At 35.1% G+C, this 24,057-nt stretch overlaps 1 protein-coding gene across 1 annotated transcript in view; it reads left to right on the forward strand.

Moving 5' to 3' along the window:
- The window catches only part of Las (lipoyl synthase, mitochondrial), a 194,874-nt gene that overhangs the window by 22,440 nt on the left and 148,377 nt on the right, over positions 1-24,057 (forward strand). The window contains exons 2-3 of the mRNA XM_090401861.1: positions 2,698-2,879; positions 20,316-20,409. Coding sequence (XP_090257987.1) covers positions 2,698-2,879; positions 20,316-20,409 — 276 coding nt within the window. The remainder of the gene's footprint in view (positions 1-2,697; positions 2,880-20,315; positions 20,410-24,057) is intronic.

The following is a 24,057-nucleotide window of genomic DNA, read 5'->3' on the forward strand; positions in this document are numbered from 1 at the left end:
TGTGAAATAGATGAATGAAGAGATTAAGCTTGTGATACAGAGGAAAAAGACATTATGGAGGCAGCATAAGAGGAGAGGTAATAATTAATTCCATGAGGATTACTAAGAAAACAGGCAAGGAGGGGTGACTTGGTTGGTAACAGTAGCAAAACTGTTATCAACTATCAAAATAGAATATGAGAAGCAGTTAGCTAATGAAGCCAAAAATAATCCTACAGAGTTCTTTTGTATATGTAGCCAGCCAAAAAAGAAGAATGATTATGGAAGGATGACATTGATTGGAGAAAATGGAAAGAACAACTGCTACAGAAGATAAAGTGGAGATACTTAATGAGCAGTTCATAAAGTTCTCACATTCTTGTGAATGTGACGTTATGGTGAGTTTGAGAGCAGTTGATGATGAGGAGGAGAGACTGACTGTAAGTGAGCAAGAGGTGTATGGGGAATCGAGCAAACTTGATGTTAATAAGGCTGTTGGACTTGATAATATATTACCAAGTATTTTGAGAATGTGCCAGGGGAGCTGGCATCTGCCTTGACATATTTTTTTAATATGAGTCTTGCACTGGGTTGAGTTCCAAAGGAGTGGAAGGAGGGCAAGATTGTGCCGCTTCATAAGGGGAGGGGTGATAGAACTCACGCATCAAAGTATAGGCCTATCTGTATGTCAGATGTTGATTAAGCTGTTGGAGCAGATGGTGTGAACCAGGATCCAGAATTTGGTTGACAACAATGGTATTATCTTTGATGGACAGCATGGATTTGCTGAAGGGAGGTCATGTTTTACTAATAAGTAATCTACTTATTACAATAAGGTGATGTCTTCATTGGACAGAAGAGAGGGATACACAGTAGTATACTTAGATTTTGCAAAAAGCTTTTGATAGATTACTGCATGATAAGTATATAGTCAAACTAGAGCAGTGGGATAGGATATTAGATTAGTGCATTGGATCAGAGACTGACTATCTGATAGGTATCAGTAAGTTGTGTATGGGGGAGTAATATCCCAGAAGAGGAAAGCTACTAGTGACTTTCCTCTTCTGGGAAAGTGTGTCTCAGGGGGTCCGTTTTAGGTCCATTGCTGTTTAACTTATATGTTAATAATATTGGCAAAGATTTGGATGGGGATATTCAGTTGTTTGCAGATAATGCAAAGTTAGGACGAACTGTGAAGAGGTAGAGCAGATGTTGTGGTCTTACAAGAAGACTTGAATAGATTGAGTGAATGGGCACAGGGAATGGGATGCCAATTCATTGTTGCAAAATGTAAGGTTTTAAAATTTGTGAAACAAAGATGGGATGTAGAATTTATGCTTGGTGGGGATATATTGTTGGAGATGGAGAAAATAAGAGATCTTGTGGCGATGATGGTGGATAAGGATCTAAAATTTAGAGGACTCGTTGCCAAAATTGTGAGCACAACACAACAAATTCTGGGAATGATGTGGAGGACACTGACTTGTAGAAGTGAGGAGATTCTTTTTCCATCAGATAAGGCTCTGATTAGGCCACACATGAACTACTGTGCATTTGATCACCTGATTTTCAAAAGGATGAAGAGATGTTGGAAAGGATCCAGATGCGATTGTCTAAGGTAGTTTTTGATTTCTGTAATGTCGAATAGGAGGAAAGGTTGAGAAGATTCAATTTACAGAATCTAGTGGATAGGAGGAAGAGGGGTGATATGATAGAGACCTACAAGTTAGTCACAGGTTGGTATAGGATCAATCTTGGAGAGGTTTTATAGAAAACAGTGGTAGATCAGGGGAGAACCAGAGGTCATCCCCTGGAAGATGTATAAGGAGGGTGTGAGTAGTGGAGTGAGAAGCAGGTTTCTTGCAGGCAAAGTTATGAATGAATGGAATGTTTTGCCTGAAAGGGTGGTGTCTGCAGAGAATTTGAGTGTTTTTAAGACATGCATGATGAGTTGTGTATGACACAATAACCTCCTAGATGAGTCTTTGACTCCATGGGATCTTAAGGTAATAATAATAAAGTTGAAAAATTATTTAATTAAAATAGATTAACTACAGATATCACGTATCTTGTATGATTGTCAGTGTAATATCGTGTAAATTAAAAAAATTAAACAACAATGAAGTTATATGTAGAATGGAATCTCTCTCTCTCTCTTTATATGCAGTCGCAAGACAGGCAGTTAAAAACCGATACTATTAGAATCAGTTAAGTATGCATGCATGTATTTAAAAATAATAATAAATTAAGCATATGTGTACATGTAATAAATACTTGTATAATTAATTTATATTTTTATATATTTTTAATTTCCAACTGTATTATGCTGGCAATGATCCATGATATAGGAATCAAAATATTTGTAGTTAATTTATTATAATTAAATAATTTTTCAACTGTGTCCATGTGTAACTTATACAGATTTAATAACGTGCAGTTATCTCTCCATAAATGAATCTAAGAAACTGTTAAAATGCATCCTCAAAACTTTGAAATAATCAAATAGACTTATTGCAAGACTTCAGTCTCATAGATATGATCACTATTTATTACTGGCAGGATTATTTTTTTACCATTTGACTGCCAGATTTAAACTACAGACAACTGAAAGTACAATAGCAATGTAATACTAATGCACTCATTAACCAGAAACTATAGAATACAACTTTTTTTTATTTTATTTTATTGTAATACATTGCTTATTATTTTTATTTATAGACAGTAGTTATTAAAACACTCCATACAAGTAGAATGACTGGGTCCTCCATTGTTAATGATGAAAATAAGAATCAAATTTTAGGACCAGATCTTCATGATTTCATTGCTGATGTAGTTCCAAGGGGAAGCACATATGCTGATTATCAAGGAAAGCTCAGGAGAGAGAAGGGAGAATCAGAGAGGCAGGTATAGTTTGAAAAATTGTTCTATAAAAATGATTATATAAATCTTATTTCTGAATTACCTTTGTATGTTCCGTTTTTCATGTATATATATATATGACCCACACATGAAAAATTGCAAGACCTATGGCATATTAGTGCTGTGTATATATGTGCATCATAATTTTAATTTATGTTAAGAATAGAATGGTATGGTTTTTTTCATTACTGATTTATGTTTACAAGAAGTAACTCTGAAATAATAATAAAAATAAATGTTTCCTTGAATAACAGAAATCCAGATTCTAGTGGAATGAAAATATGAGATGCATATTTCTTAATTACTACACTTCATTAATCCTTGTATTTGATTTGCTTTAAATTTAAATTTGCTTGTAATTTAGTTCTAATTTATGAAATGGATTCGGGCATTTGATAAGAGGAATGTTTTGGTGCTGCCATGTTCTAAATAATTCAAAAATTTACTTTTAATCATCCATTTTGCAATCCTATTAAGCTATTGTATAATAAGTTTAGTACTCATTACAGCTTTTTTGTTAATTAGGTTGAATGCTGAATGATTTATTATTATTGGACCTCTAGGGAGGCCATACATCATCCACACCAGCTGTCATACTTTCTCTTAACCTCATTCACATTAGATGCACACACTACTTCAACAAGCAAACCATTCACTTACAGTTGTAAGGAAAATCTATCTCTTACCTGTACCTTTCTTCACTGCACACAAACTTAACTTCCATAGATGTCTCCTTGTCCTCTCCCCACATTCCATATAATAAAAAATTTTATCAACTGATATCCTGTAACATCTCCTCTTTAAAGTTTATAGACTTCTATCACATCACCCCTCCCCTTCTTCTGTCTACCATTGTCTACAGTCCACATTATTATTATTATTATGGGCAACTCCAAGGAGTCTTTAGACTCATTGAAGAAGGCCCATGTCAAGAACTATTCAGCATTTACACAGTATCTAGCATACTTTGCTTTGAATTCATTCACAGTCATGGCACCAACAACAGACTCTGGGAACCTATTCCACTCATTCACCACTCTCCAAGCAAAAAACCTAGTTCTAACACCCTTGCTAACTACACTCTTACTCATTTTCATGGATGGCCCCTAGTTCTCCTGCCACCACACCTGTTCTGAAAAATTTCCTCTGAATTAATCTTGTAAAAATCCCTCAGTAATTTGAATGCCTCAATCATATCATCCCTTTTCTACCTATCAACTAGTTTCTGTAACCCACAAATCTTCCACTTGTTCATGTAAGGTACATTCCATAGACCTCCTACTATTTTGATCACTTGCCTCTGGATCCTTTCTGCATCTTCCCCATCACTAAGAAACCCTGGCACCCAAATCTGCATGCAGTAGTTAAGATGGAGTCTTATCAAGGCTCGATAAAGAGGAACAATAACCTGCTTGTCTCTGCTCATCAATGTATTCTTCAGTGACCAAGTGATCCAATGAGCTGCTTTAGCCATTTTTGCTATGTGCTCTCTAAACTTTAACTCCCTATCCACTGACACTTCAAGTCTCTGACTTCATCAATTTCCCGGAGTACAGTTTCGCCAACATGGTATACCACTGATAATCTTTTCACTCCAAAATGCATAACTTTATACTTTGCCACGTTAAACTGACATCCATTCTCCTTTGCCCAGTCTGCCAGTCTATCCAAATCATCCTGCAAAATTTTGACATCATCATCATCTGTATTAATTATTGCTCTACCCAACTTTGTATCATCAGCAAATAATTGAACAGTTCCTCTCAGATCTTCTCCTTTATCATTAATGAACAAATTAAATAGCAGCAGTCCAAGAACAGAACCCTGCAGCACACCACTAGTCACAGGCCTTCTTTTGGATTCTACTCCTAAATAAACTACTCTCTGATATCTCTCCATCAACCACCCTCCTATCTATCTCACCAACCTTATATCCATCTCCATGTGCTACAGTTTATTGATTAGAATTTCATGTGGTATCCTGTCAAAGGCCTTAGCAAAGTCCAGCAGTATCCACTGTAAACCCATTATCTTTATCTAACTGCCATCACTGTATTATAAAATGTGAACAAGTTATTGAGGCATGATCCACCCTTCACAAAACCATGCGCTCTCCCCCCCCCCATACAGTATCCTATTTCCATCTATCCATTCTGTATTTTGCTCATGACCAATTTCTCCAATACTTTGACAGCGACTCCTGATATGCTGATTGGTTGGTAATTTGCTACATCAGTCTTGGAGCTTCCCTTATGCAATGGAACTATTTCCTCTTCTTTTTTTCACACACTCTCAATCTGTTCTTGTAATCTACATTCCATAATCCTAATATCATCTTTGTAATTCTACTTTGCAGCCTTTCCACAGCTTGTTTATTTCACAACCCAGGAGACCAAATCTGTGCACAGTAGTCCACAGTAGTCCACGATCACATCAAGACCTTGTAAAGAGGCAAAATGACTTCCATGTACTTACACATCAATGTTCATTTCAACATTGCAATTATTCTCTGAGTTGTTGCAGTTTTTGTTATGTGACCTTTAAACTTCAATTTTCTATCCACCATAATTCCAAGATCTCTAGTCTCGTCAGTTACTCCAAGCATAATCCTACCAATATAATATGCTAATAAATATTGCATCATGCCACAGTGCATGACCTTACATTTACTAACATTGACTGATAGTTGTTATCATTTGTCCACACTTTCAGCCTATTCAAATTTCCCTGCAAATACTGTATATCAATAGCATCTCTAATTGCTCTGCTTATCTTTCCATCATCAGCAGTTAGCATCCTATATTTATCAAATTATATACAGTGATACCCTGCTTTACAACATTCTGCTCGTACAATGGTTTTAATGACATGATACCCCATGAATCAACTGATGCACAATTTTCGTGAACTCTTTGTTTACAAAAATCACATTGCTCGCTAGATCTCTCTCTCTCTCTATTTTTGTTTTGCTGTGAATTATAAACTGTTTATGACTATTATTTTATTTTATTGTTGTTAATAATGGCAGGTAAAATTCAAAGTAAGGGTGCTGTTACTTCCATTTAAAGGAGAAAACACGTAAACTTATTACGTTTCATGCTAAGATTAAAATTATTCAATTTGGTGTACAATGGTGTATCAAACACTGAGTGAGGCTACACTATATGTGAGGTAGTGTCTCACACTACCTCACATATGAGCAGAACTCAGTGTTTTGAGTGGCACTTGCACTTTAAGAAGAGCAGAACTACCTTGTAAGATGACAGAAGCTGGGATGACCATTAACCAACACAATCCACACAAATATCAAAAAAATTCGACAGATCATTCATGCATATCAACATATCACCATCCTGGAAGTTGCTGACAGAGTTGGGATTTCATGTGGAGCATCTCAAGTGATCATCACGAGAGATCTGAACATGCATTGCATCACTGCCAAGTTCGTTCCCCATCTCTTGACTTCTGACCAGAAGGAGCGGTGCGTGAAAGTCTGTCAAGATCTTCAACAAAAGCCCTGTAATGACCCAACCTTCATCTCAAGGGTCATCACAGGGGATAAGACTTGGGTTTACAGCTACGACCAGGAGACAAAACAGCAATCGTCACAGTGAAAGTATCCACATTCCCCAGAACTGTAGAAGGCAAGGCAAGTCAGGAGTGTGACAAAGAGCATGTTGATTGTCTTTTTCAACATTAAAAGAGATTGTGCACTGAGAATCTGTCCCACCCAGTCAAACGGTCAATGCAGAATTCTACTGCGTGTTAAGGCAGTTGAGAGAAGACATTCATCGCAAAAGACTGGAACTGTGGTGAAGCTGCAAATGGCTCCTCCACCACGACAATGCTCCCTCCCACAGCATCTTAACGACATGAGAGTTTTTGGTGGCCAGCAGCATGGTGGTCATCTTACATCCTCCTTACATGCCAGATTTAACCTCTTGTGACTTCTTTTGTTTCCAAAAATTGAAATTGAAGCTGAAGCGGTGGCAGTTCAACATCATTAAGGAAATCCAAGACAAATTGCAAGTGATGCTTGATGCACTTTGGCAAAAAAGACTTCCAGGAAGCATTTGGAGCATGGCAAAAGCAGTGAGATCATTGCATAAATTTGAAAGGGGGACTACCTCAAAGAAGGTTTGAGCCCAAATTTAAATTGGATAAGTTGTAAAGATTTTATTAGTCTACTAGTCTGGCTTTTTTTTTATAGCACCTCGTATAGGTAGCTCAGTTGTGAAGATACTTCACACTCCAACATTGTTTGCTTACGCTTGATAAAGGATTAAACCAAGAATATTATTTCTTGGCATATTTATAGTATAACCATGTGAAAAAAACTTTCTACTTATAATCTAGTTGTAAATAATTGATGCAGATGGTGATGTCTTGCTTGCAGGACATCTTCATCTGCACCAACAGAAGATATACAATGCAAATAGCACACAAAATGAAAGGCAAACAGTAGGATGAGTATCATACATGAGACTTTTATGGGCATGGTGTGATGGCTAATGCCCCCAAATGGTGGGCTAATATTTTCACAATAACACTTTCCCAGATTTTTTAGCAATTTAAGGCAACCATATTTGCTTAAGTTGGGATCAGGGGTGACTCGTGCATAGGCATTGCAGAACTGCAGCACCCCCAATTTTTCTTGATATATAAATATATTTATTAATTTATTTATATTTGCTTGTAATATTTAATTTTATCATTAACAATCCTATACAATTTTCTTATTTTGTATAAAAAATAATAGAAATCCATCTTGTAGCACTTAGGAGAGCGAAGGACGCTTACAGCACTGTGTTTACCACAGTGTCATATTGCTACGCACGCAAGCATATGCACATCATGTGAGATGCAAGCTATTGCCGTAATGTGGCACTGTCCATTGCACAGTTCCACTGTTGTTTATATGCAGTTTGCACTAGTAATAGAGTGTTCGTAGTGCTTATCGTGTTTACTCCATCTCTTTAAATATTTAATCATTACAATTATAGATATAACGTAACATTTGTTATAGTTTTTATTTTAGAACATTATTGGGGTTATTGACAATTATGACCTCAGAAATGCAACCTCAAGAAATAAGTTCTGTGACTGTAAGTGAGCTACAAATTTTTCAACAGTCACACAAACATCAAGGAAAAGGTTATTGACCTTTTCACTTGAAACAAAACAAGAAGAATGGATTTTATTTTTAAGTAATTTTGAATTATACTAAACTGTATAATTTTATCGATAATAAACAATATTTTTTCATGTTTAATTTTTAAAAAAATTTTTACCATAATTTTGATATTTTATCCAAACACGTATACACTCCAGAAAAGTTTTATAGATTTAGACATTAGTAGCAATAATAACATCTACTAATGTTTCCATTAGTAGCAATGTTATTATTTTTTTTGGATCTGACAATCGATTCATTGGTACAGTATAAAATATATAGTCCATTATATGGTTCTATTCACCAAATACTTGTTTTGATAACCTTTCCTCTCCCATTCTATTTAAGTGCCCATACTACCTTAGATTAGCCCTACTCACACATCCTTGAATGCAAATAATGTCAAGTTCCTTCCTTAATGTTTTCATTTTTAATATGATCAAGTGCTTTATTTCTAATCCAACTCTCAGATTCATAACTTAAAACTGGTTTGAATACTGTCTTGCTTAAATAGTGCTAGTTTAGTGTATTGCCTAATTTCTTTCTTGTTCCATATACATTTATTCAACTGCCCCCCCCCCCCCACATCATACCAAATTTGCTTATTCTGTATCTATTTCCAGATACAGAGCCTACAGAATGCAGCTGAAGTTTTCTATGCTACTGCCTATTTTCATAGTTTTGGTCTTTTTGCCAAATGTGTTATAGCTGTTATTCAATTTCGTCATAGAATTCTGGAGACTTGCACCGGATTCTCTAAATAAATTGAATAACAGCTTAAGAGTAGAACATCATTTGCATAAAGCAAAGAGCTAAGTTTGATATCTCCAATTCTAATATCAGGTTTAATGCCACTTTCTTTCATAATATGATCCATATAGATGATGAATAAGAGTGGAGATAATGTGCATCCTTGGCTTTCCCCTGATTTTACATCAAACCATTTTACCGTATTCCCTTCAATTCTAACTGCTGAATTAAAACTTAAACACAGACTATGTCTTGCTCTGAATATTGTTCCATTTACCTCATATAACTGTACTAGTGCTTTGAAAAGCTTTTCCCTGGACTTTGTCATCTGTCTTTTCCAGATCTAAAAATCTTACTACAGATCCTTGTCATATTCTTGTGATTTCTAAACTATTTGTAGAAAAGTGAAAACCTTATCCTGACAACCTCTATTTGGCCTGAATCCAGCTTGTTCTTCTCCCAGTTTATTTCCCACGATTTTTATATGCTTGCATAAATCTTATCTGGAACACTTAGTAGAGAAATTCCTCTGAAATTCATTCATTCATTCATCTTTATTCCCTTTTTTTCATAGATGGGTACTATGAGAGTTCTATTCTAGTCATCTGGAATTCGACCTTCTGACCAGGCTCTTTGAATTATGCAGCGTAGCCACTGCAAAACTTTTTATACCTCCATATTTGAGCATTTCTGGTCCAACTTTAGCTGCCTTTCCACAATTCAAATTTTTGATGTCTTTTTTTACTTCAAATTTACTAATTTCAAATTTACGATACTTTCAAATTTAACAGTCTTTCAATGTAATTACTCCAGACATCTAGGATATCCTTATTTTCAGTTTTCATGTTATCTTTATCATCTTTGAATCCTTTTTCATTTCTAAAAAAAAGCATTTCTAAGCTTTTTTATAGCATAGGAGTATGTAGCAGAGGTGACAGACTTATGCATGTAATCCCCACAAAGAGGTGCCCAGACTCTGATCCAGGAGTAGCCTCAGTAGTGCCCTTGCATTTTGCTATACTCATAATCTCTTTGGCCATGACATCACCAAGTAAGCAGCAGGATGATTTACGAGTTGATTGAGGAGTCTCCAGACACATTGCTATCTGGTTTGGTCTCTTGTATATTTTGTGGACAGTCTGCAGAAACCTTTTTAGTGCTATAACTTCAAATGGAGGAGGTGTTAGCTCCCTGATTTATTAATAACAGTGTGTTCCTATGCCCAGTGAGACTATCACCTACATTCATGTGAGAAGAAGGGTGAAGAGACAGAAATATGGGACACTATGGAAGCATAACATAGCAATTAGCCACTTCACTTCAGATCACATGCTAAATGTATTGCCACTCTAGGATCTACATTTACTGACTGTTTGACAGCAATTGGCTAACAAACATATGTTTTTAGGAATAATGTCTGTGATAACCACATGCAGTTGTGTTTCAAAGTGTTCAACTAGTTTCACAGATGCTATGATCACTTTCTTCAGGCATCATCTGCAGACTTAGAGTTACTACACTAAATGATGGACAATACACTAGAGATAGAGATGATGGAAAGTTGAACACTTCTCAAGAGCAACTATATCAAGGGATCTGCTGTAAGTATACATCAATGGACATACCAGCGCCCAGCGAGCAAGTGGTGGTCTACCATGCATCATTGATGACTGGGATCAATGTGGATTGTCCAGGCTCATACAGACCAACTGCAGGGCCACAGTTGTACAAGTCACATCCATTTTCAATGTCAGAGTCCAAGCATCATCAGCTAGCACAGTACAGCATACCATGGGCTACAGGAGCCAACAGCCTAATCATGTACTACTCTTGTCAGCTCATCATCAAGCATTGCACCTCACCTGGTGTCAGGATCATGAAAACAGGACCTCTGCAGGGTGGACCAGAGTCGTGTGGTCTGATGAATCCTGTTATCAGTTGTACTGAGCTGACAGGAGCGTGCAGGTGTGGCATCAACGGCATTAGGCCATGGCCTTGTCGTGCCAGGTTAGCTCTCTTCAAGGAGGAGAGCTAACCTGGTGGCTCTGTGATGGTTTGGGGAGTCTTTTCATGTGACACGTTAGATCCTTAGTGTGTCTGGAGAGGTCCTTAAATGCTGTGAGCTACCAGAATGTGCTGGCTGATCGCCTACATACTTTCATTGCCTTCGTGCATTCTGCAGCTGATGATCTGTTTCAGCAGGACAGTGTGCTGTCCCACCAGGCCGCAACCACCTAAACATGGCTAGAGGAAGACTCATCTGAGTTTGGGATCATCCAATGCCCCCCCCCCCCCCCCCCCAGGTCCCCAGATTTAAATCCAATCAAATCTCTCTGGGATGCAGTAGAGCAAGACATCAGATACATGTATCTGGGACCAATATCTAAGGCACAGTTGTGCACAATGCTGCAACAGGCATGGCTGGAATTACCTCCAGCAACTCTCCAGCTTCTGTTGGAGTCAATGACTCAGAGAGTACAGGCTGTTATTCATTCTAGAGGAGGACTGACACTATTAGGTATGTATCTTTTTCCCATTGAGTGTACATTTATAAGTACTACTTTAATCCCTTGTTTAATGACCATAACTAATTGAACCAGAGAGCTATAATATCTTTTTAAGATACTTATAAATAGTAACTTAAATATGAAATTGATTCATTAATGCTTGTTTTAATCCTTACCCAAATGTAAGCAGACTTTGTTTACTTACATTTGGGAGCTTTACTTTTCTTTTGACTTCATGGATGTCTGTTAATAAAGTTTTTGCATAATGTATCTTCATGATATGTCCACTTGTATATAGATGCTGTTGAGTTCACATCAGTTGCTTTAATATCCCATAATGCAAAGCGCACTTCCTTTCGGACGTGCATAATGCTATGCACATTTTGATTTTGACTTTTATTTAGGTCTCATTAGCAGGAGCCACCCAAGAAGATACCAAGGTTGAATTAATGCAGAAGTCATATATTTCCTCATGTACAAGTAGTAAAAGGCACAATGGTGTATCACCTTGGATCTGGCTGGCATTTCTAGGCTGGTGCCTATGAACAGTTTTTAATGTGACTCCCACTTGCAAAAAGGTTGTAAGCCTGTAGTACCTGTAGAACCTTGGGTAGGCTATGGTTTTTTTTTTTTTTTTTTAAATTAATTTTATTTTACAAAAACAAACAGACCGTGGAATTCAAGCCCACAGCCTTTTTGAAGAGCAGGTATGCTAACTGCTTGGTCAACCATGCCAGAAAATCTATGGGAAATCACATCACTTTGGAGAAAATTAATGAAGTAGGGGGTAGGCACATGCTCTTTCAATATGCCTGTACATGGAGAAGGAGGGGGGCGGGGTTATATGTTTCTCCAGAAGGGATTAAGTTGGTTAGAGCTGTGCATGACATCATTCCTTAGCAGCATCTTACCTAAAGGAAGATGATCTGTTGTATTTCCACTATTAATAACATAAAAATTATTGAAATAAATGAAATGACAGTAAAACTAAGAAAAAGATGAGCATTCATCTTTTTCTTAGTTTTACTGCTTTGATCAAATTTATCACATACAGCTTGGATACAATAAGCAGTTTCTTAGTTAGGGGGTGGGAGCAGAGAAGTGATTGAGTCATTTATTAAACATGCTACCATCCTTACGGCACCACTTCACTTACATGATCTTGAGTAACCCTCATAGGATACAGGTAGGATGGCAATAGCCAAAGTGCTGAGTATATTGATTGGTAGCATATAAATATAATGCAAAGATCTTCCCAAAATAGGGAACAGGTCCAGTCTGTTGATTGATCAAATATTTTATTTTTAACCAACTTTTATTTTACTTTTAATGAACGCTATTTCAGTTTTTTTAAAACATTTTTGGACAAATCATGGATCACATAATGACCCTTTAAAAAATAAGGTTTCAGTCTACCATTCTGATTTTACGGGAATCACGGTGGAACTCTACACATTATAAACAACTGTAAACATATCCAAGATTTGCTCAGTAATATTGATATGAAATTGCTTTCAGACAGAACTGTCATTTCAATTCAGTGACATGAATGAAGATAGAAAAAAAATCTTTATATTGAAATCCTGGTTACTTTTTTTTTGTAATCCTTTTGACTCGATTTGCTGTTAAGGAGATGTTTTATTAATAATATGTTAGCACACTTGAATTTAGATTTGAATGTACTTTTTATTAGACGTAAACATAATTAAATTTATTTTTATTTGCTGATTATATATATATATTGCTCTAGTGACTGTAATGTGTATATGGTATAAGGATAATGGAGACATTAAAATGAAAAGCCGTTTGGCTTTTCATTTTAATTACAAGATAATGGAGACATTTGTTAGTCCTTTGTTTTATTTTGACATGAATAATTTTGTATAATCTAATGTGTGCAAAATATCCTTATTTGATGAAAGTGAGTAGCTTGTGGAAGAAAGGAGATGGTACAAGAATATGTCAAATATATGTGCCAATTAGTTTGGGAGAGATTTATTGCAAGTGTAAATTCAAATGAGGGATCAAATGAAATCCTTGATATAGTGTGCATCTGTAGAACTGATGTTTTTTCTACTTTAATTGATGTATTCAAATTTAACCCATGGAAAATTATTATTATGTATATAAGTAGATGTCATGCATGCAGAAGGGTATAAAGGTGTCTTTTTTTACTTTTATATAGAAAGTAAGGTTCATGATGTTTATTTTATTTAGGGACTAATACTTTGAAGTTACAAAAGACTATAGCTAAATAAAGATGTGGAGTGAATGAACAGAATTAAACTAAACTGATGGATGACAAGAAGAAATCACCTCCCCCCCCATTAGCTGGCTTGTTCTGGTGGAATAAGGAATAATTGCCTTACATTACATTTCCACTCTAATAAAACCTCAGTGTGATGATATTATGGATGAAAGAAACATATATACAATATATATATACATATATATATATATACAGTGGTGCCTTGGTTAACAACGGCCTCAGATAACGACCGACGTACTTGGTTAATGATGAGTGGCTGTAAGGAAAAATCTCTTGGTTAACGACTCTCGATTATGTGAACCTCTATCCAATCTAAAAAACCGGAAATTTCCGATCGCACTCAGCGGGAAGACATTGTCAAATAGAGAACAGCCATGCAGCATAGCTGTGAAGCTCATATGTTTGACCCATTATAGCCAGCTGTTTACGTTTTTCATTTATTGTTTCTTTTCTTGTAGTGTACTGTGCTTTATTTTAAAATTTGTGGTTATAAATGCGTTTTATGATGAAAACGAGTATTTAAGCATTTATTTTTTATGTGTTGGTTCATATAGACAATAAATCGGCGGGTGCATGTCACTGTTCGTTCGCCGTCAAAAGCCAAAATCAAATCTCATCTATATAATAATCGTTGTATCTATAACCTGCTAATCAGTGTATGTTATGGTAAGTGCTGTATCTAATATCATCACCTTACAAGCAAAATGCACTAAGTCAAAAATTGCGGGTTTCGAATTTAATTGTTAACTTTTATTTCAAAAAGTTTTTTTTTTTGAACTTTTACTTTTATTTTCAGGTGACGATATGTTCTTTGTATCCCTTGTCTTAGTGTTCTACAATTTGTAATAATACCATATTTTGCGTATCTTTTTTTTTATAGAGTGAATTTTTTATATGGAAAATCTATTACTAATTTGGATCAAAGAAAGAAAAATGGCAGGCGATACTACATCTCAAAATGCAATCTGTCAGAAAGCTAAACAGATTTATCGAGATTTGAAAAAAAAGACTTTGGGATCAAGTTCTGAGGTAGATGATGATGATTTCAAAGGTAGCAGAGGTTGGTTTGACAACTTTAAAAAAAGAACAAGAATTCATAGTGTGGTCAGACACGGAGAGGCAGCTAGTCTGACAAAGCAGCAGCAGATAAATTTGTCAATAGCTTTACAAGAATTATAGAAGAAGGAGATTACCTACCTCAACGTCTTCAATTGTGATGAGACTGGGTTATTTTGGAAGAAAATGCCCAACAGGACATTTATCACAAAAGAAGAAAAAAACTTTCTGGGCATAAACCAATGAATGATAGGTTAACATTGCTTTTAGCAGCAAATGCAAGTGGAGACTGCAAGGTAAAACCAATGTTAATCTACCACTCAGAGAATCCCCGAGCATTCAAAAAGTTCAATGTCTCTAAATCCAATCTCGGTGTTTTGTGGAAGTCTAACAGCAAAGCCTGGGTCACAAGAATAGAATTTAGAGATTGGATTCGCGAAGTGTTTGGACCAACTGTCAAAGCTTATCTTGAGCAAAACAATCTGCCTCTAAAAGCCATTTTAACCTTGGATAATGCACCTGACCATCCAACGGGCATACAAGAAGAGCTACCAGAGGAATTAGATTTTATCAAGGTGATTTTTCTTCCTCCCAAGACTACATCTCTGATTCAACCTATGGATCAGCTGATAATTGCAAATTTTAAAACACTTTACACAAGGGAACTTTTTACGGTGCATTGAAATGTGTGAGGCTACCAACATAACCCTAAGAAAATTTTGGAAGGAAGAATTCAACATTGTCCTAGCAATTAGGCTAATTGTAAAGGCTTGGCAAGAAGTAACAATGAAATGTCTCAAAGCAGCATGGAGGAAATTGTGTTCTTCCTTTGGTAATGAAGAAACTTCAGATGAAGGACACAAATTGGTAAAGGATATTGTGACAACTGCTCATTATCTTAACATGGAAGTAGAGGAAGAAGATGTTGAAGAATTATTGGAGATGCATGACCGAGAACTGACTACTGATGAGTTAAAAGAACTTTTCAAGCAGCAATGTGAAGAAAAGGAAATGGAAATTTCATCTGAAGATGAGGATGGAGAGAAAGAACAAATTACAACTGCTGAAATCAAAAATGTTTTGGCAAAGTGGGAGGAAGTTCAAAATGTTGCTATGAAATGGAATCCAAACAAATATGAGGTTATCAGAACTGCAGATCTATTTAATGAAAAGTCCATGCAGTTTTTCAGAAACATTTAAAAAAAAAAAAGAGGTGGAAGCAAACAACCCTAGACATGTTTTTTACAGGTCCATTTGTCAAAAAATTCCGAACTGAGCAATTGTCCTTCTGGTGAAGATGGATAATTAAAAACTGTTTTCATGAACAATTCGTTTTATTAATGTTAATTTTTTTGTAGCAAATACATACTGTATAATAAATAAATGATATTTACCATATTTTTATGACATTTTAAATGAGTTTTATCTGCATTTTTAATATGTGCTATGGTTGTGGGGAGGAGCCGGAACAAATTAATCAATTTTCAGTTAAATCTTATGGGGAATCGCACCTTGGATAACGACGGTTTTGGTTAACGACGGTAATCCTGGAACGGATTACCATCGTTAACCAAGGCACCACTGTTTATATATATATTAACAGTTGCCATACAAAATATTTAGTGTGAAATGAACACTGCTATGATAACAGATATTTACCTTTCTTCTGACAATATGTCAGAAGAAAGAGAAAGGTACAAATGGAAAATTGCATATCCAGGACCATTTTGAGGAATGGGAACTTCAGGAAGTGACAATGGGAAAATATATTCAAATGAGGTCACTTCGTGAGGCAATGGCATATTCTTAGAAAATGTTGAACTTTTTAAAATAGAACACAGTTTATTATATTTTAAAAATCTTGTTACATTGTATATCCATTGAGTTCAATGGATCATTGTGATAGACCACTCTTCACTGCACAGTTCAGTGTCTTCACTGTGCCATCTACTGCTACTACATAGTATTACTGTTCGTTAATTGCATGGTTTTTCCTAATTGATTTGCCTCTTTTGCTGAATTAAAAACTCCGAGTTTCTCAGAGAAAAAAACTTTTTATCTCCACATGAGGTCAGCTAACTTATATTAATTTAAAAAAAAACATTATTAAGATTCCTATTATAATGATGGGAATCAAATCCAGGTCATTTTCAAAGAATGCAGTTCTCATCATTCTTCCAATATTTTTTATGGAGATAGGTCTTAAAAATTCTGCATACAAGTAGAATCCAGTTCCATTAACTTCATTTACTACAATAATTAGGCAAAATGAAGTGATATTGACATAATCATATACACTGAATATTGTTCTATCACCCATAGATTACCAAACCAGTATCATTTGTTTTTCAGAAAGCAGCATCGCATTACATACAAGCCAGTTCAAGGTTGACACTCCAAGAAAAGTAGGTGTGCAATGGTTATGTCATCACATAATGTGAAATTTATGTGTCACTGTCCAATTGAGATAGTTTTATTCATATGTCATGATTTACTACTATGAAGAGAGAGCAGGAAGTTGTACATCTAGTTACTATTCTGAATGCCACATCTGGTGATGTAGCATTTTTCTGTTAAGTGTTTTTATTTTCCATTTGAAGTGACTTTGGGGAAGGCATTTTAGTATAGTTGTTGTTCATCTGTTTTTACACAAAGAGCAGATTAAAATGATTTTGATTTCTTCCTGAAATGGCAGTTCTACAGTGTGCATGTATGTGACGAAGTGGCGTTAAATATCTGTGAAACAGATTTTAATGTCACATCACTTCTTATCAAGAAAACACATTGAATGGTTTGGATGTAAAGTGGGAAATATATTAAAATGAGGTCACTTCGTGAGGCAATGGCATATTCTTAGAAAATGTTGAACTTTTTAAACTAGAACACAATTTAATATATTTTAAAAATCTTGTTACATGGCACATCCATGGAGTTCAATGGATCATTGTAATAGACCACTCTTCACTGCACAATTCCACATCTTTGATGAGATGGGATGCACATCTTTTTGACTAGATCTTATCCCCACAAACAACAACAACACATGTTGCAGCAGTATTTACGTATATGCAATATTTAAGAGAATGGTAAAAAAAGGCACTTATTTGCCAATGTCATTTGCTATCTCAGTAGTGCTGGTAACCTAGAGATTAGGCATATGATTGGTGCTTCTGTTTAGCGAAAAAACTTCAACTTTTCCACAAAGTTGAAGCATAATCCAAACTTTCCATCATTCATGAGATCAGTACCTAATAATGTACAGTGCTAGTTTCTGAGACTGTGGATTAAGAAACTCTACTGATGAAACTGAAAGTGCAGCATCTTGTTCTTGTAGATCATTCCAGATTTTTAGTTGCCAGTTACTTGAGCATATAATTTAATAATTCGAGTATATAGTTGAATGATTTTATGAGAGATATAAATCTACCTAAAACACAAATGTAAATACTACATTTTTATAGCATTATCAACAAGGATACAAAGATCACCTGATTTTGAAGTGCCAGTAGAATTTAGAATTGCTTCTTTTTGAGTAGCAGTGACAAAGTGCTTTGTAGTGGTGTTAACTGAGCAGAAACATAATATTGATGAATAGATTTTTGTTTATAAATACATTAAAGCTTAGTAAGTTTGTTCATCTGTGCTTATATAGAGTGGAAATAAATATCTCTCTATTCTATGCTATCCAATACAAAGGAATATTTTGAGAATATAGCTTCACTCATAAATATCAACTTTAATGAATATACAAGTGAACCTTCTATATTATGCATTGTAGCTATTGTTCTCTCATTATTTGAGCATTTCTAGTTAAATTTTGAAAATGAAGCTTTGAAAAACTTGTATGGCAAAGAAAATATATGGAAAGTGAGGCAGGTCATGGTTGAGAAATGCTATATGAAAATAATGCAGAAACTCCAAATTTTTTTTTTATATATTTTTTTTTTTAATCATTTCATTGGAATATGTCGTTTTGGGGCACAGAGCTATCACAATGGAGGCATTACTTTCAGAATACTTCCTGTATAAACCATGCTATTCTATGTGCACCAGAAAAGCTGATGAACAGTTTTTCTCTTGTCACCTTATCACGTGCTTTTTTTCCAACCTACAGAACTTAAATAAGATCATTTTTATATTCCCATGATTTCTCAGCATGTATCTTAAAGTAAAAACTTTACAACTTCTATTTGGCTTGAATGTAGCTTGTTTTTACCCAAGATTTCTCCAGCAGATTTTACCATCTTCTCAGACATACTTATATAAATCTTGGAACACTTAGTTGGGGAATTGCTTTAAAATTCTGTCTGTTGCAATTGCAAAGGAATTTCCCTATTGAGAAACTCCCAATAAGATATATGTAAGCATACTTGAGATCTTTGCATCTAGAGTTACACATTCTTTAGATACAGATGATTTTTTCTGATATTACAAAAAAAGAAAAAAAAGTTATTCAATATCGTTTACATATTCTTTAGATACAAAGGATTTCTTTTAATTTTACAAAAAATACAAAAAAGGAGAAAAATAGAAACTGTGGTGATCTCTCAACAATCTGACCTTCAAATGATGAAAGTTCAATTGACTGATCCTTGAATGGTTTGGAGTGGCAAGTGGCTTCCATGTAACTGCGAGTGACGGCCATGTAATTGCACCTTCAAGCATCTGACCCTTCACTTCTTTGACTGGCAAATTGCTCTCCCACTCGGGTTATATTTGAGCAAATCCTGTAATATGTTATTAGAAAATAAAGTAAAATTTAAAGATTTCAAAGAGATGCAAAAGAATTCTAGCTAACATGTAATATACTATATACTTCTTAGAAATTATGGACTTTACAACCGTGTTATAAATAACTCTTTTAATATCCCGACATTTCGATCTTCATATTAAGATCATCATCTGAAGCATATACAAGACAAGCTAAGTTACATTACATACAGTAAGCTACAGAAACAATGAATTAATCACAAGTTATTCTACATGACCTCTAGTGAAAAAAAAAAAAAATGATTATTTATAAATTACATGAAGATCGAAACGTCGGGATATTAAAAGAGTTATTTATAACACAGTTGTGAAGTCCATAATTTCTAAAATGAATGCTGATCACCGTGTAACACTAAAAGAAAGGACTATATACTTCTCTTTCTCACCCCCCCCCCCCCCCAACCTGTTTAATATCAATTTCACAATGAAGTAATCATAATATTTGGACTACAAAATAAATTTATACTGATATTTATTCCAGTATGCACTATAGTTTCTTAACTATAAAGTTAGTATGTTGTTTGTATAGAATAATTTCCTTTGCACATCTTTTTAACTGTATTGTCCACAAGTCTTCAACTTGAAACTCTGCTAGCTGGATTCATTTTCCCTCCCTTTACACACAATTTTTTTTTTTTTTTGCAATCAACTGTTTATTTTATTTAGTTATTAGATGGCATAATTCTCTGATATATATTGGGAAAAAAATTAGTTGTCCACTCATAGATGCTTATAGGACATTTCTGAGAATGAAATGCACCTAGCCCATATTTAAGATTTCTTACTATAAAATCTTCTATTATTGTACAAAAAAATTATTTCAAGAAAAAAATCACTTTAAAATGTTTAATCTGATATCCATTCATTCATCCATCTATCCATTCACCTTTAGGTTGCATCTCCCACCATGGCTTAAGAGAGAAATTCCTGTAGGGAAGAACTACCATCGGCTAAAGTCGACATTAAGAGAACTTAATCTACATACTGTAAGTATGAAAAAATGGTTAATATAACATCAAAAAAATTCCAAGATTTTTTTTAAATTTTCGTGTAGTCATATCTGTAAAGGACTACTTCTGTTATAGAACAAATTTCTCATACAGTCAGTTATGTGTGCACATAACTGTCATACTCTAGCCTGAGTAAGTCAGTAGCTTAAAAAAATTAGATAGTAGAATATAACATTAAAAAAAAATAAAAGGCAGAGCTAAGCATACACTTGTGTACTGCAGTTCAGTTAAATGATAAGAATTCATTAATGTCTCATTAGTTAAGATATTTAAAAAAAAATGTAAAGCTATTGATTGTTGCTGAACAAATAATTAACTATTGCCATCGTACTTCATTGCTGGCCTGAATTGGAAGCTGAGGTTACGTTTCTAAAATTTTCTGTGCGCAAAGAGGAGAAGATAGTTCCATTGCATAAAGGAGGTTCCAAGACTGCTGTTGTAAATTACCGACCGATCAGGAATCGTTGTCAAGAAATATATACACGTTTGCACAAGAATAATGTTTAATTTGCCAAATATTTCAGTCTGAATATTACAGACCATCTTCAGTGGCTACATAGGAATAGTTTTAAAAAACAAAGTGGAATACGAACAATTGATCATTCACACATAGAACGAGCTGCGTGATGTCATATCGCTAAGTATTGGAAGAGTAAACATTTTTAAAGTCATAATTAAAGATATTAATTCAGAAATTCATATAATAATCTTAAAAAAAAAAATCAAATCTTTGTCAAGGTTTTGGAGATAAAGATATTAATTCAGAAATTCATATAATAATCTTAAAAAAAAAAAAATCAAATCTTTGTCAAGGTTTTGGAGATACTAGTCAAGAGCAAAATACAGGACTGGATGGATGAAAATGGGATGCTGTATGGAGAACAGCATGGTTTTGTGAAGGGTAGATCATGCCTCAGTAACTTGCTCACATTTTATAATACAGTGATGGCAGTTGGATAAAGATAATGGGTTTACAGTGATACTGCTGGACTTTGCTAAGGCCTTTGACAGGATACCACATGAAATTCTAATCAATAAACTGTAGCACATGGAGATGGATATAAGGTTGGTGAGATAGATAGGAGGGTGGTTGATGGAGAGATATCAGAGAGTAGTTTATTCAGGAGTGGAGTCCAAAACAAGGCCTGTTACTAGTGGTGTGCCACAGGGTTCTGTCCTTGGACCACTGCTATTTAATTTGTTCATTAATGATATAGGAAAGGATCTGAGAGGAACTGTTCATTTATTTGCTGATGATGCAAAGTTGAGTAGAACAATAGTGAATGCACATGATGTCAAAATTTTGCAGGATGATTTGGAGAAATTGGCAGTCTGGGCTAATGAGAATGGATGTCAGTTTAATGTAGCAAAGTGTAAGGTTATGCATTTTGGGGTGAAAAAATTAGCAGCAGTATATCACATTGGTGGAACTGTACAGTATATCATATATCACATTGGTGAAACTGTACTCTGGAGGTTGACGAAGCCAGAGATTTGGGTGTGTTGGTGGATAGGGAGGTGAAGTTTAGGGGGCACATAGCAAAAGTGGCTAAATCAGCTCATCAGATCACTTGGTTATGGAAGAATACTTTGATGAGCAGAGATAAGCAAGTTATTGTTCCTCTTTATCAAGTCTTGATAAGACCCCATGTTGATTACTGTGCCCAGATGGGCCCCTGGGTTTTTTCTTGATGGGTTGGAGGTAGAGAGGATCCAGAGGTGAGTGACCAAGATGATAGCTGGTCTATGGAATGAACCTTACAAGAACAGGTTGAGGTGGGTTACAGAAATTGGTTGATAGGCAAAAAAGGGGTAATATGATTGAGAAATTCAAATTACTGAAGGGTTTTTACAAGATTAATTCAGAGGAAATTTTTCAGAACAGGTCTAGTGATGGGAGAACTAGGGGCCATCCATGATGGTGAATGAGTGGAATAAGCTGCCAGAGTTTGTTGTGGGTGCCATGACTGTAAATGAATTCAAAGCAAAGTATGATAGATACTGTGCGAATGCCGAATAGGTTTTCTTGATATGATGTTTAGGCCCTCCCTCGATGAGTCTAAGGACTCCTTGGAGTTGCCCATAATAATAATAATATATTTTGAAGTGAATTTTACTTCTGTTCGCTAACTCTTTATTCCAATCTGTACTTCCATAATTAAAATCACCCATAATGATCACCTTTTCTTATTTGTTTGGGTAATCTGCTTATACATTTCTTGGTCACTACTCTCCACATTGGCAGGCCTATAGCAACATCAAAGTATTTCATTCTATTTACACCATACTACCTCAAAACCACTGCCTCTATTTTCCCCTTGTTTTGGCCTAACTTCCTTTCAACAGCACTCTACTTCCCTTTTTATCTTTTCTATCTTCATGAAAAACATGATACCATCCTCCCATCTCTATTGCCTACAGGAATGCATCCTCATCCAACCACGTCTCATTTATTCCAACAATCTAGAAATATTAGAAAAGCTTGTTTCTGGTACTTCTATTATTTGTATACGAACATAACAGTTCATTTCTGGATGTAAAACAAGTTTCACTGATATGTTTATGTGATGTGACTTCACCATGCCTTCCTTGAGCCATTTCTCTCTTTCATTACCCATCCCAGAATCCTCTTCAAATCCAACTGTACTCCCTATATCCTAAGCTGTCCCCATTCCTTTCTTGTCTACTCGCACATTCAGTTCCTCTTTGAGCATTAACCTTTCTTACACTATGTTCCCTTATCCAGCCTGAGGGCCCTTCATTTTCCTATTTGTCTTGCATACTTGTTCTTTCATTCTCCACACTTATGCTGCTCACTTGTTCATTCATAAGTACCACTTCAGTCCTTCCTTCCTTCCTCTTCTGCTCTTCCACATTGCTTCTTATTTTCTCAGATTCATTCTCTGTACCCGTTACTCTTTCTTCCAGCAACAGTCTCTCCAGATGACTCACACTACACTATTTAAATGCAGTCCATCACTTTTATACAGTTCAATTCATTCTTAAAACTCATCTCACACATTCACAAACTGCACTCCTTTCTCTTCACATGTTAATGCAAACAAATGATTCTTTGCCTCCATTGTTATGCCATTTCACACTTCATATGAAATATAAAATAAACACTGTGTATTTTATATTTCATATAAAATAAACTTTATATGAAGTATAAAATAAATTTTATACTTCATATAAAATAAACACTGTGTACATGTTAATTCTAACAGTAAACAGTAAAACGTTAACAGTAAAACACACTCAGATTAATTATTACTTAAAATTATAGAAGGTTAAATATTAAAAAAAATCTCAGCAGCAACAGCCATGCACTTGACAGAATGCTTTGGACATTGCAATACAATTAAGTATATATTTTGAAGTGATTATTTTTTTATTTTTGGAAAGAATGGGTTTCAGATGTAGTATTGACTGTTTTGGAAAGAAAATGTTTTATTTTAAGGTATAAATTTACTCTTCCATAATTAAGCAAATGTGTTTTCAGTTGGTATTCTTTCCTCCTTTAATTCTTTAATGCCTTTTATTCCTAGTGGGAGTAGGTGAAGCCCCATTAGCCCTAACTTTTTGAAGATTATTTTACAGCTGGCTCCACTCTTTACCCTTCAC

Source organism: Typopeltis vanoorti, chromosome 12 (genome assembly GCF_054136105.1).
Source record: "Typopeltis vanoorti isolate ZY-2024b chromosome 12, IOZ_Tvanoo_1.0, whole genome shotgun sequence".
NCBI lineage: Eukaryota > Metazoa > Arthropoda > Arachnida > Uropygi > Thelyphonidae > Typopeltis > Typopeltis vanoorti.